The following is a 12228-nucleotide window of genomic DNA, read 5'->3' as shown; positions in this document are numbered from 1 at the left end:
TTTTTAAATTAGAAGCACTGACCAAGTTTTTCCAGTATTGTCTTAAAAGCTTTTATAAAACAATATTTTAAAAATTGCTCCCTGGCTAAAACATTTATTAAACCATTTCAGGAAGTAAGTTTTCACTACTAAATTATCATCTGAGAACAGAAAACTATCAGAGACATGCTGGCATCTGCAAAAACAAAACAGAACCAAACTGTGGTCCAAATGGTGCCACCTCTCTCTATGCAGGGCTGTAAATTGATCCACAGTAGAGGATAGCAGGTAATGTTCAGTCTTTACACTCCTTTGCTATTTAAGACCAGTATCATTTAGTAATTATTTTAATGAGTTTTGAGCAACATTTTAAATAAAATTTAGTATCTTTACACAACCATATAGACAACTATATAAACCCAATCACAAAATATTAGCTATGGTGAACATGAATTTAAGTTATTAACATACATGCTGTAAACTGATCTACAGAGCTCCCTTTAACCAAGTCATTAAATAATAAAGGAGATTTCCACAAGTATTTCTTAGGAAGATAGAAAGTACTCTTCTCAAATTTATGCACATTAAGTGATCTAAAAAAAAAAATTAAAAAAATCAAGTCACAGCAGTGTTGAGTAACAAAAACGTTACTATGCACTCAGGGGGGCTTACTCACTACACTGATAATGCATATCGTGATATTGTTTTCACCAGAATTGCGGTGAACTGTCATGATATTTCCATTTTTATGTGCATCCACAGTTTACCATTAAAATTTGTTTTCAAAGCAGCTAACATTGGAAATACTTTCTTTTGACAGGACAACATCCATAAACACACTTATAACCCTCTAGAGAGTTGCCTTAACTTTCTACTTTAGCCTATAAGTTGTCTGGAGCCACCATCCACTGTTTTGCACCCAGAGGTAACAACTTCCAAATGAAAAGCATAAAAACAGAAGTCCTTGAAAACAAACCATGTGTTAATGACTTCAAATTCTGTATGCACTATTACTAGTTTTTGTCAAGCTCTTTCAGATACTCAGTTAAAAAGAGGATATTGAAGGGCCACGTATAAAATATCAAGACCACTATTTCACAGAGGTGGTCACTTGCAGCTGGTACTGGTATGCATAAGTTTTTAGTTAAAGATCTTTAATTTTACACAGTAAGAAAGTTTGAATTGGCTCTTCTATGTGAAGAAAACATACTGTATTGACATCAAGAACAAAAACAGCAATCTAGGGCACAAAAAATAGTCTAGAAGCAATCCTCTGCAAGTAATCCATTGCGATAAAGGAGTGGTCCTAAATGAACAATGAAATTAACAAGAGTGTTTAGGTCCTTGTATATATGTTTATTGTTTTATGTTACTAAATACATTCTACAGAGCTTGAAGAGTTAGTTGTACACTCCCTTGTTTTCTACCAATTTGGTAAATAAGCACAAACATGAACAAAAAGATATATGGTATAGATCGATGTATTTTAATACAGATTTAATGGACGTGGGTGAGTATTGCAATAAGTCATGCCAGAGTAGGACATAATAGGGTACTAGTGCAGGCTATCTAATAGGCTGTCTTGGGTACACTGTGAGGCACAAGACTGAATGCCTTCAGCCACCCAAGAAATGCAGCAATTGCCTACTAATACACAATCTGGATGGCTGTCTGCTATTGAAATATGTATGGCTCATTCACTTCACATTTAATTTATTTTTTCAAAAGCTTTTTTAACATTTGTGTGTAGGTTTAAGCAACACATCGCCACCCTATAAAAAGTACTTCAGAGTGAAAGAATAAGCGAAATTAGCAGGGAAATTATATATACTGTTTCTCTACTATTCTATTATTTTCTTAACCTTTTATTTTAAAGTTTCCTTGGATTTTTTTTTTTTAAATACCTATTCTCTACCACCAGAAGCCCATTTACCTTTTCAGCAGCAAGTGTTAACTTGCTTTCTTTTATAAATTTAAGTCCCCAGGTCTGCAGCCATCTCCACCTACCCAGAGTCTTTGCACCCTGAAGAGCCCCTTGCAGAATCATGACCTACATGTGAAATATTAAGCATCTATACTTTACCTTTCACCCTAGAAAGTCTGGCACAAGTGGCTGAAATGGCTACATACTGCTTCAGAAAAAACATTGTCAGAGAATGAGACAATGTAAAACTGTCACTTATTACCTCAGCCTCCTATTGCCTCCCACCCCCACAAACTGTGCTGGTTTTGTCTTTCCCCAACATTCCCCACCTCCATTCCACATAATGGGATCAGATATTTTGTGAGGAGGTTTCTGATAAGATTCCAGCTGCAAACTATTGCATGCTGGTGCACATCTATGACATCATGAAAAAAAATTAAGCCAATTGTCGTTTTAGAGAATCCATGTACACCACCACACGAATCTGTTCTGACCCTATTAAAATGTAGGCACACCTATCTAGAAAAGCACTATTTGATATACAATATACAACAGAGATATTGTCATAGCTGCCTCTTCAACCACTATCTTAAATTGAAATTCCAATACAATAAAGCACACTTCAACAGAGTAAGGGGTCCTTCTGTTCAAACACATGGTACCACTTTATAACATACCCCAACCATAAAAATCATCTGTGTATACATTACTCAGATTGCGTAGCGGGATTATACCTGGACCAGCAATAATAAATTTGGTGATGCTGATTTATACCATTGTCCATATTAACTTACAACCTAGTTATTTTAACAGTTTACTTGCTATTTTGGAAAGGAACAAATCGCTTCCTTTAGGCAGTTCAACCTCATAGCATCTTTTCTAAGCAATTACCCACACAGCTGCTTCTTCTCTTTGACCAAGGAACAGGAATATAGTGATGTTAATTAAATTGCACTCTACTTAAGAACTTTAGAAAGGAGAAGTACAAGCTTTTTTATTGGTACAAAAGGGAGGGAGGAGGGTAGGAGGTTGTGAAGTGGCCTGTCTCTTGGTCAAACTAAATCAGCACAAAGCTCAGATCAGGAGCCTAGAATGTTGCGATGGGTTCTGAACTGAGTGAAGAGAAGATATTGTTTAGAGAAGGAAGAAAATAGCTAAATGAGAAAAGGAATGACAAAGTAAATAGCATTTAGTAGCAAGATGGAATGTTTCTGACTTAGTTTTAAAAGGAGACAACAAATTGAGACAGAATTATAAGTCATTGGGATCTAGAAAAGTAGTAACGGGAAAATACATCTATGTCATCATTCTATATTAGTGAGCAGTTCTGCTGCATGCAGACTGAGGTTGAGGGCTTTTTGCACCACTGCAAACCTCACTATAGATGTTCTGCATTGATTTAATATAGGGCTTGTATCTATGCAACTTAATCTGTTTCCAAACTATGATAAATCATAGCTGCAAACCCTGCTTTACACAGCTGCAGCTCCTCTATGTTGGGAGTCTGGAATAATGCAGCTACACTGGTATAGAAATCCCTTATGCCAGTGGTTTTCAAACTTTTTAGGCTGTGTAACCCTTTCCAAATAATGTAGTCCACCTTGTATCCCCATGTGAGATATGTAATGACCCTAATCATGATTGGATTGCCAAGTCTTATTAAATAAAATGTGTTGTCCACCAGTATAGGATTTTTTTCCACATATTTCTTGACAAGAGCTCACATATCCCAGTGTGAAAACCACTGCCTTATGCTAACAAGCCTTGAGACTCAAGGATACTTTCACAAGACTCCAAGGATTATGCCTTGAATAAGCACACAAATGTGCATTTACTGTTCATCTGGCCAACATTAAAAATCCAATAGAATGAAAACAAATTTTACTGACACTCACTTTTATTTGGATTATTGAAAATTTGTATACTGACTGAAGAAAACTGCATCCTTCACACACTCAAAATTAGCACCCACCTCTACTCTTCAAACAGAAGAGTAAGAGGGTGGAAAAGTTTTGTTAAAATCTCTAGCCAACAGGACTGCAGCAAAACCCAACTGTTTGGGGATTTAAAACACTGTATTGCTAATAAAATGGATTATACATTTTTGTATCCAAGTTCCCTCTCTGGTCTTGGCCTCTTCCTGTTGCCTATTAATTCATCTCAGTGTGGGTGGTGGTGGGATTAGCATATACAACTATCACCTCACCAGCACCTCTTCCTGAGGCAAAAGGGTGCATTACAAAACAAGTTTCACTTGAAAGATTTAAAGCAAAACCCCTATCCTTGGACAAAGCAGTATACCATTCCCCTGTCAAAATTAACAAAACCCATCAATTTCAAAGTCACAACTTCTGTCTGAATATTTTTGCCTACTATTGTTGCAAGCAACAATTAAATTATTATAACTGAAATATTTGACAGATTTTTCAGTTTGTACTTTTGACATTGTGTACTGGCAGTTTATGTTTATATGAGTGTCTCACAACAAAGGGGGAAAGGAATGTTTGAACAACAAAAATGTAGCTGTAAAACCACTACCAAACTATTTTCAACTCATTAGTTATTTTTTATTTATACTACCATAACGCACAGCACTCACAGTCATGGACCAAGACCATGGCGTGCTAGCCTCTGTGCAAACACAGAACAAATGGGCAGTCCCTGAACCAAAGAGCTTAGTCTAAATCTCAATACACCCAATGTCAAGTTAGTGTCCCATTCAACGAAATAACAGGAAAGCAAACTACTGAAAACACAAAATATCTGGCATTCTGTTGAGAAAATATGGTACTTTGGTAAACGACCCCCCACCCCCCAACAAATCTCCTGGAACTGTATGTCAGAAGTTTAGAAATGAAATAAATTCACAGAAATTTTCTAGGCCAGATTCTAGATAGCTAACTGGGTGGCACTTAAATGGGACAATGCTTCCTCAATTGTACTGCCTGGTGTCCAATTAAACCATACAGGAAAAACTTCCTGCAGTTTTCTGGTTAGCTAGTCAAGAACCCACTTCAAGATCAATGTCGGAGGCAATCCCACCATTAGGAAAGGCGTTAAGAGGAGGGCCCTGGTAGTACGCGAGGAGAGACACTACGTGTAGACGGGTGTTTCCTATTGACAGTCAGTGTCAGAAGTCTCCCCGCCGCCTCCAAACACCCCAAGTCACACAAAAGCCACACAACCTGTTTGGCCCCCAGCGCAGGAGAAAACTGTGCTGCCATTTCTCGGGCTGTGTGTGTGTGTGGTACCAACGCCTAACCTGGGGTGGCTGTACAGCCCCCCACCCCCGCTGTGCCCCGACCCATGACCCTTCCCCCCACCCACCCCTGCCTGTCCCAGGCCTCACTTCCCCAGCGTAGACACGCCCGAGCCCCGGCCAGCCCTCGAGCGCCCAGCGCAACCCTCCGACCCCACCCGTGATACCGGGGAAGGCCGCGGGGGGGATCCGGCAGCCGGGGGAGGAGGCCGCACACAGGGCGGGGAGAGGGGCCGCTCCCAGCCACAGCCAAGGCTCGGATCCAAACGGGGCCCCGGTGACGGGCAGAGGCCCCAAACCGACCCCTCGGAGGGGGGAGGGCGAGACTGCGCTCCCCGCTCTGGGGACGGGACGACACCCGCCGGACGGGCCCCCTCCCCCTTCACGGGCCCGAGGGAGGAACCGAACCGCCCTCCCCCCACCCGTGGGAACCGAACAGCCCCCAAGAAACCAGACACCCCCCAGGCTTGGGGGAGGGGCGAGGAGCGGCCCGGAGGCGGGGCGGGGCTCACCTGGCAGAAGCGGCGGCAGTAATACTGGCTACTGAGCGCGGGCGAGACCCCGGCGAGGATACGCGGCCCCGCGATGGCCTCCAGCTCCTCGCCGAGCCGCTCCGACTCTTGGTCGCTCTCGTCTTCCGCCATGCTGCTCCGGCCACCCTGCGCGTACCGAGCCCCCCTCCCTCGCCCCGACACACCGGATGGCCCGCCTCCTTGCCAACTACCTCACATCCGGCACCTCCCACCGGCCGCGATCTCACGGGCTACTGAAGGTGCCAATCATCTGCTAACGGTGGGGAGGGGAGAAGAGCAGCCAACGATCTCTCACCCTTAACTCCTCTCTTCGCCCTGTCTCGGATCGCCTGCGTTTGATTGGATGAAAACTATCTTCATTACTTCGGTTCTGCCTTGTGATTGGTAAGAAGTGAAGTCAATCCATTTTTTTCCTACATATGATTGGGTTTTATAGCCGTCCATCATAGTAGTATTCCCCCCCTCCAGATTGGACGAAAGAGCTCTCAACCATAAGATTTTTTCCGCCCCCAACTTTGTAATTGGACGGAAGCTTTGCTCATCTTTTTACAATCTAGCAAGGCGACCAGTCCCTCGCATCTTTCTTTAGGTTAACAGCTCACTGATTGGAGCAGACGTTGCTAGGTTGCCAAGTCCCGCCTACCGCGGCTGGTTGGGTGGGTAAATCGCTGTAGCCGCTGGTTGTGCAGGGCCCGCTGGCCAGGGGGCGGAGATCGGGGGCTGCCCGGCCGGGCCCCGTCCGCCCTGCGGCGGTAAGATGGGACAGGGGCGGGAGGGAGGGGGTAGCGCTGCGCTGCGCTCTTGGCCCTGCGCGGGGAGCCGGGATCGGCACCGCCTCCGGCCTGGGTGGGGGGGCTCGCGGCTGGGCGGGTAACGGTGCCGGGGGGCGGGGGTTGCAGTCCGGGGTGATAGGTCTGCTGCAGGGGCAGGATGGGCGGGTTCCGGTGGGTGGGTGTTAGCGAGAACCGGACATCATCGCTCTAACAACCCCTGTTCCAGTTTCTCCTCCCTCCCCAGGCACCGGCTGCACGCTGCTTCTGTAACAGCAAACGAGTTATTTTGAAGGGTTTAGGCCGAACAGAGGTAACAGCTGTGCATTCATCTCAGAGATACATCACCTCATACTTGAAAAACCTAGGCCCCACTTTTGCAATGTGATTTCAGTGCGGCCCTGTGAAAGCACAAGGCGTTGCCTGTTCCTTTCTAATGCTATGATCAGTAGGGCTTTCCGTTTGCTAATTGCTTAAAACTCAACCCAGATTCTACTTTAAATACATACATATTTGGGATATGAGCAGATAAGGGGTGGATATTCTCAAATCAGTTCTGACAAAGGGTCAAGTGTTTCCATTAGCAATATTTGGCAATGTCTTGTTAATACTACATAGTTTGAGAAGTGTGTATCTCCTGGAATAAATTGTATTGATTCAAAGGAGGTAAACAGAATGAAGCAATGTTTACTCTCAAAACAGCACTTAGGCATCAAAGTGCAATGTTTGTCTAATAAAAGTAGTTGGGAAGAAGCTACATTTCTTGAACAGTAAAAATCTCTTCTTAAAATACACATCTAATTTCCAGTGATGAGCAGTTTTAATTTATTTCAAACTGGGTCCTGTCCGTTCTGCAGCTATAGAAACTTTTGAACATTTTACCCTAGTTCATGAGAAATTTCTGCCTCAACAGAAACCTTTTCACCATGACATGAGGCTACACATTTTTCTATTCATGTAATTTTGTCTCAGCTCCTGGAAATTTGTCTGTTGTTCAAGATAAATACCATGTCAGTCAGTTGGTGTACAAATTTTAAAATAGCTAGCTGTAGGGCCTTGTGTCTCCCACAGGCTGTTCAAGGTGACTTATTAACCAAACAAATCTGAATCATAAGTAAAACTCTGGATTCCTCAGACTACTGTGGGATAATTGAATGGGATATCTAAATTATTTTGAAGTTTTTATATGTAGTTTCTTAAGTACACTTCTCTCACATTATCTTCCTGGTGGTCATATCTAGCATGTACAATATTTTGCACAGTTATGTCTAAAGTGAATAAAATACATCTAGATATATAAATGTGGAGCCTAGGACACTTGACTTACATGAATCTGATATGTATTTCTCTTGTTTTTTATAAGTAGCTTAGTGAAAACAACAATGGAGCGACTTGGAGTGAAAGCTACTCCTTCCCATAACCGTTCTAAGACAGCTTTGTACGTGACCCCTCAGGATCGTGTAACCGAGTTTGGGAGTGAACTGCATGAAGATGGAGGGAAATTGTTCTGTACTTCCTGCAATATGGTCCTGAATCACGTTCGCAAATCTGCAATCAATGACCATCTCAAGTCTAAAACTCATACAAAGCGGAAGGCAGAGTTTGAAGAGCAGAGTGTCAGAAAGAAGCCGAGGGCTCTGACTGCTTCTCTCCAATGCAACAGTGCTACTCAGACAGAGAAAATCAGTGTCATCCAGGACTTTGTGAAGATGTGCTTGGAAGCTAACATCCCACTTGAGAAAGCTGACCATCCATCGGTGCGAGCTTTCCTGTCTCGCCACGTGAAGAATGGTAGTTCCATTCCGCAGTCAGATCAGTTAAGGAAAACGTACCTGCCTGATGGATATGAGAATGAGAACCAACTCCTCAGTATGGAAGACTGTTGAGAAGATGACTATTTTGGGGATGGCGTATTAAAGTTACATATTGATGGTGTGGTTTATTTTTATATTCATGCATACACTGTTATATATTGGTTTTACAGTTTATTTTATATTACTGTAGACATGACAATCTATCACCAAAATTAATGATGTGCCACAGACTCTTGATAACCCTACTGTAGAGTTTATATCCACTGTGATTCAGAACTCATTTTCAAGATAGGGAACATCTATGTAAAGGCCAACCATAACTGTGACATTAACAAACACTCACGTGTGCATGGAGGACTTTCCATGCCAATTCAATCACCAACATGACATCTTCATTACACAAGAAAGGACCAAACAGTAGGAATTACTTTACTACATCAGACATATTGATCATCTTTGTTCAGTATTCTGTCTCTGTCAATGACCAGGAATAAGTCCTGTATTGTTAGCGTGCAAAAAGTCGTATAATGGCCAGTTACATAATAACCTGCCCACAGAAGCAAATTCTAACCGCTGGTAGAGGTTGACTTATGCCTTGCAGCATGGGGACTTACATCCTTTTAAAAAACTCTTTTATCCTATCTAACGTAACTCTGGATGTTCTCGTCTATCTAAATACCTAATTATGGCTTCACTTTTCTCTTAAAGCAGGGAGTTCAATAGGTTTGTTACGCATTGCATAAAAGAAAAAGCAGTTTCTTATCTCAGTTTTAAATTCACTGTCTTGCAGTTTCAATGTGTCTCCTTATAGTAAGCTGAGAGACTAGTGTCTTTGAGCAAGGTGCCTTGTGCAGCTGCTGGCCTATGAAACACATGCCTGGTCACGGTCCCTAATAATACAGTTTGCTATGTGTTTTCCTAGCATGACAGCAGAAGCAGAACATCTTCTTTTCAATCTGTTAGCTATAAACCAGAACCCAGTTGGAACTGATCAGGACATGGGAGTAGCAGTTCAAGAGTCCTACTTGAGTATGGGGTCACTTAAGCTCTTGCACTCATACTCTTTTCCTGAGTATGGGGTCACTTAAGCTCTTGCACTCATACCCTTTTCCTGGGTCTTGTGCTTGTCGCAGACTAAGTGACCTAAATGTGTTTTTAAAACAGTTACTGTTGATGACAAATAGTTCATGTAGTGTAGCTATGAGGTAAGTGTACCGAAAAGGATGCAACAGTAGAATAAGTGTTACCTGGGTTACAGTTCCTTTTCCAAGCCAGTGCCATCTTCACTGGATCATTAAAAAAGTGACTTACTGTATATCAGTAATGTGTGTTTCTTTCTCTGAATTGTGTAATTCTCAACCCTTTTCACATCTTTTTGGGGGAGTTGAGTATTATGCCTAAATTAAGTATGGTGGTAGCCCACTCAACTTTAGTGTCCAAGAAAGCTCTTGGGTGAGGAGAGAGACTATTGTGCAGAGGCAAGTAACACAACTGCCTTTTCTGGCTGCCTCCTCTGGGTTGTGATTCTGTGAGGTGCTGAGCATCTCCTAGGCAGTGCAGCATGCCTTCCACTCACCATAAGTGTTCTGTCTCGCAGGTTTAGTTCCTCCTATTTTGCTGCTTTTTCCCTTTCTTGGTTTTCACTAACTATATTTCTCATTTTTCTTCATTTGGCCATTTCATTTTAGGGTGCTGACAGTAGCATTAACTAATAGTGCTTACAGGTAGAGTTGTAGAGGGACACAGACTAGCCTGCTATTAATTTGGTTGGTTTCTGCAGTTCTCGGTAGTTTAAAATACACATCAGCTTGAAGAGAGGAAACAGTTTAATGCTGACTATTTTTATGCAATCTTCAAGAACTTGTCAGATGAATGGCTCAAAGTGTATTCACACAATTTAATCATTTCTTTCTTGCAACTGGTTGCCTGCTGTGCGAGGTGTATTTGTATAGACACAGCAAACTAAATGAATAGTATGCAGGCAAATTGTTGCACCGGTGCTGAGCCCCATTGAAGCCAGTGAGGCTCGACACAGTTAAAGCAATCTGCCCATTCAATATCAATTGCTGGTTTAGGACTTCAGATAGAAATAGTAGTGGAAATCTTTCTCTTGATCTTGGATGTCTCAATTTGCCTTCACAAGTGTGACTAGCTATGGGATGTGCTTAGGATCATGCATTGCGTAGGGCTGGTACTGTTTCATATAAATCCTCTTAAGACACATGAGTATAAGTTACCACTGCCAATAGCCTTTTCTATGTTAAAAAATTGTGTTCTTCCATGACAGCTCCTCTTCTTGTTTCAGTGGAGTCATGCTATCTGCAATTCATTAATCAAAGTTAGATATCTTTGAATTAGTTTTGTATTCCATCCATACAGTTGTATTAGGGTTGAATCACAAAGGGAAAACAGTTGTGAGTATTGAGGAAACAGCTTGAGTATGAATTTTTGAAATCAGTCTTCCATTAAAACAAGAAAGTGCTATTTTATGTACTAGTTTGAGATGACTAATTCTGGCCTTGATGTTTTTTAATAATTTTACAGGCTATTGTTGATATTAAAGTCGCTTTACAAAAGACCTAAAAGGAAATGTTTTTCTCTGCTCTCTACTATCAAACTAATAAACCCTCTTCAAAAAGCTATGCTAGCATTATGATTAAGCATGTTGGTACACAGACTAATAAAACAAAACAAAAAAGGCCGCTTCACTCTTGTGTTAGAAGAAATAAAAAATGACAGGCAACTTTGGTAAATAAATTATGTTGTTTTTCAAGTATCTAAGGAGATTACTACAAATAATAGAAAATAAAGCATTAGTAATATGATTAATATACACTTGATGTCAGCCTTTTAAAACACTATATTTATCTTTATAAAGTGATAAAAATCTGGTCTAAAATTAGACTTCAATTATATCAATTTACAAGTTTGATGTAATTCTTCACAGGCTTTCTAGAATACTTCAGTGCCAATTTTTCTTTTTAATCTAAAGTCAGTGCTAGCAGCACAGCCCTTGTAACAAACCTTAGGGTTTTCCAGATATCTTGGTGTCATTAAGATTTCACAAATAATGTCCCAAATAATAATTGAAATACAGCAGGTGTTATGAAAAGAATAAATAGACATGTTAAATACAAGGCACGTACTATCTATATGAGATAATGGGGGCTGTATAGTGAAACCTTTCTTGAGCTTCACTAGCTGTACTAGTGGAAAAATGATAATTTTTCTCTCTTGAAACTTTGTTTCAGAAATACCAGACATCAGTTTGTTATGGCAAGTGTTCATAAACAAAACATTAAAAATACAATTGGCATTCCAGGCAAATTTGAGTCGAGACAAAGTAAGTGTGACAGGCACGTGGGGAGTTAATTTATTCTGTTTCTTATGTAATTCTAAACATAATCCAAAATGCCTGTGAGACACTTGTTTTCTTTTAAAATTAGAAATGCGTCCCATGCAAAATCCCAGAAAACCCCTGCAACTTTGTCATGGTCAGATTTTGCCCTCGTCTAATTACACTTGATTTTGGGGGAAAATTTCAATCAAAACTTCATCTCTAACTTTCATAAATAATAGACTGTATCCTAGGATTTCAGTACACCTCTACCTCGATATAACGCTGTCCTCGGGAGTCAAAAAGATCTTACCACGTTATAGGTGAAACCGCGTTGTGATGAACTTGCTTTGATCCGCCAGAGTTCGCAGCCCTGCCCCCCTGGAGCACTGCTTTACCGCGTTATATCCGAATTCGTGTTATATTGAGGTAGAGGTGTATTTAATGAAATAAATGGTTTATTTAAAAATCCCGTGGGTTTTCCTTACTTTTACAAGAAATCCGCATTATTTTTCCAAATGCTTCCTGCAGAGAGAGCTCTTAGTCAATGGGGTGTGGTAGTAGAAACTTCAAGTTTTCAATTACCTCTAATATGGTAGAGTTGGGGGCCTG

General features: G+C 41.3%; 2 protein-coding genes across 8 annotated transcripts in view; one reads left to right on the top strand and one right to left on the bottom strand.

The window, feature by feature from the left end:
- ZNF654 (zinc finger protein 654) overlaps nt 1-5823 on the bottom strand; it is a 65317-nt gene extending 59494 nt beyond the window's left edge. For 2 of the 4 annotated variants that reach the window (XM_005283644.5, XM_042853812.2), the window contains exon 1: nt 5675-5809. In XM_005283644.5, the coding sequence (XP_005283701.2) occupies nt 5675-5806 (132 nt within the window). In that variant the 5' untranslated portion in view covers nt 5807-5809. Of the gene's footprint in view, nt 1-5674 lie in introns of all 4 variants that reach the window. The other 2 variants (XM_042853821.2, XM_008166119.4) reach the window with 2 other exon arrangements.
- A 115-nt stretch (nt 5824-5938) lies between these two features.
- CGGBP1 (CGG triplet repeat binding protein 1) lies at nt 5939-10855 on the top strand. Of its 4 annotated transcripts, none has more exons than XM_024103609.3 (2): nt 5939-6079; nt 7829-10855. In XM_024103609.3, exons 1-2 carry the CDS (start codon nt 6039-6041, stop codon nt 8349-8351), a joined length of 564 nt encoding a protein of 187 aa, XP_023959377.3. In that variant the 5' UTR covers nt 5939-6038; the 3' UTR covers nt 8352-10855. The 4 variants fall into 4 exon arrangements, with proteins under 4 accessions (XP_023959377.3, XP_065444974.1, XP_065444985.1 ...); XM_065588902.1 differs by having other exon boundaries at nt 5941-6079; nt 7832-10855; XM_065588913.1 differs by lacking the exon at nt 5939-6079 and adding an exon at nt 6208-6447.
- The last annotated feature ends 1373 nt before the right edge of the window (nt 10856-12228 follow it).

This window comes from Chrysemys picta, chromosome 1 (genome assembly GCF_011386835.1).
Source record: "Chrysemys picta bellii isolate R12L10 chromosome 1, ASM1138683v2, whole genome shotgun sequence".
NCBI lineage: Eukaryota > Metazoa > Chordata > Testudines > Emydidae > Chrysemys > Chrysemys picta.
This window is presented reverse-complemented; position numbering and strand designations above follow the sequence as displayed.

Excerpts from the sequence above, each read along its gene's own strand:
- CGGBP1 (XM_024103609.3), top strand. The coding sequence starts at position 6,039 with ATGAAAACTATCTTCATTACTTCGGTTCTGCCTTGTGATTG. Across the intron at positions 6,080-7,828 it reads TCGGTTCTGCCTTGTGATTG|TAGCTTAGTGAAAACAACAA; the intron begins GTAAGAAGTGAA and ends GTTTTTTATAAG.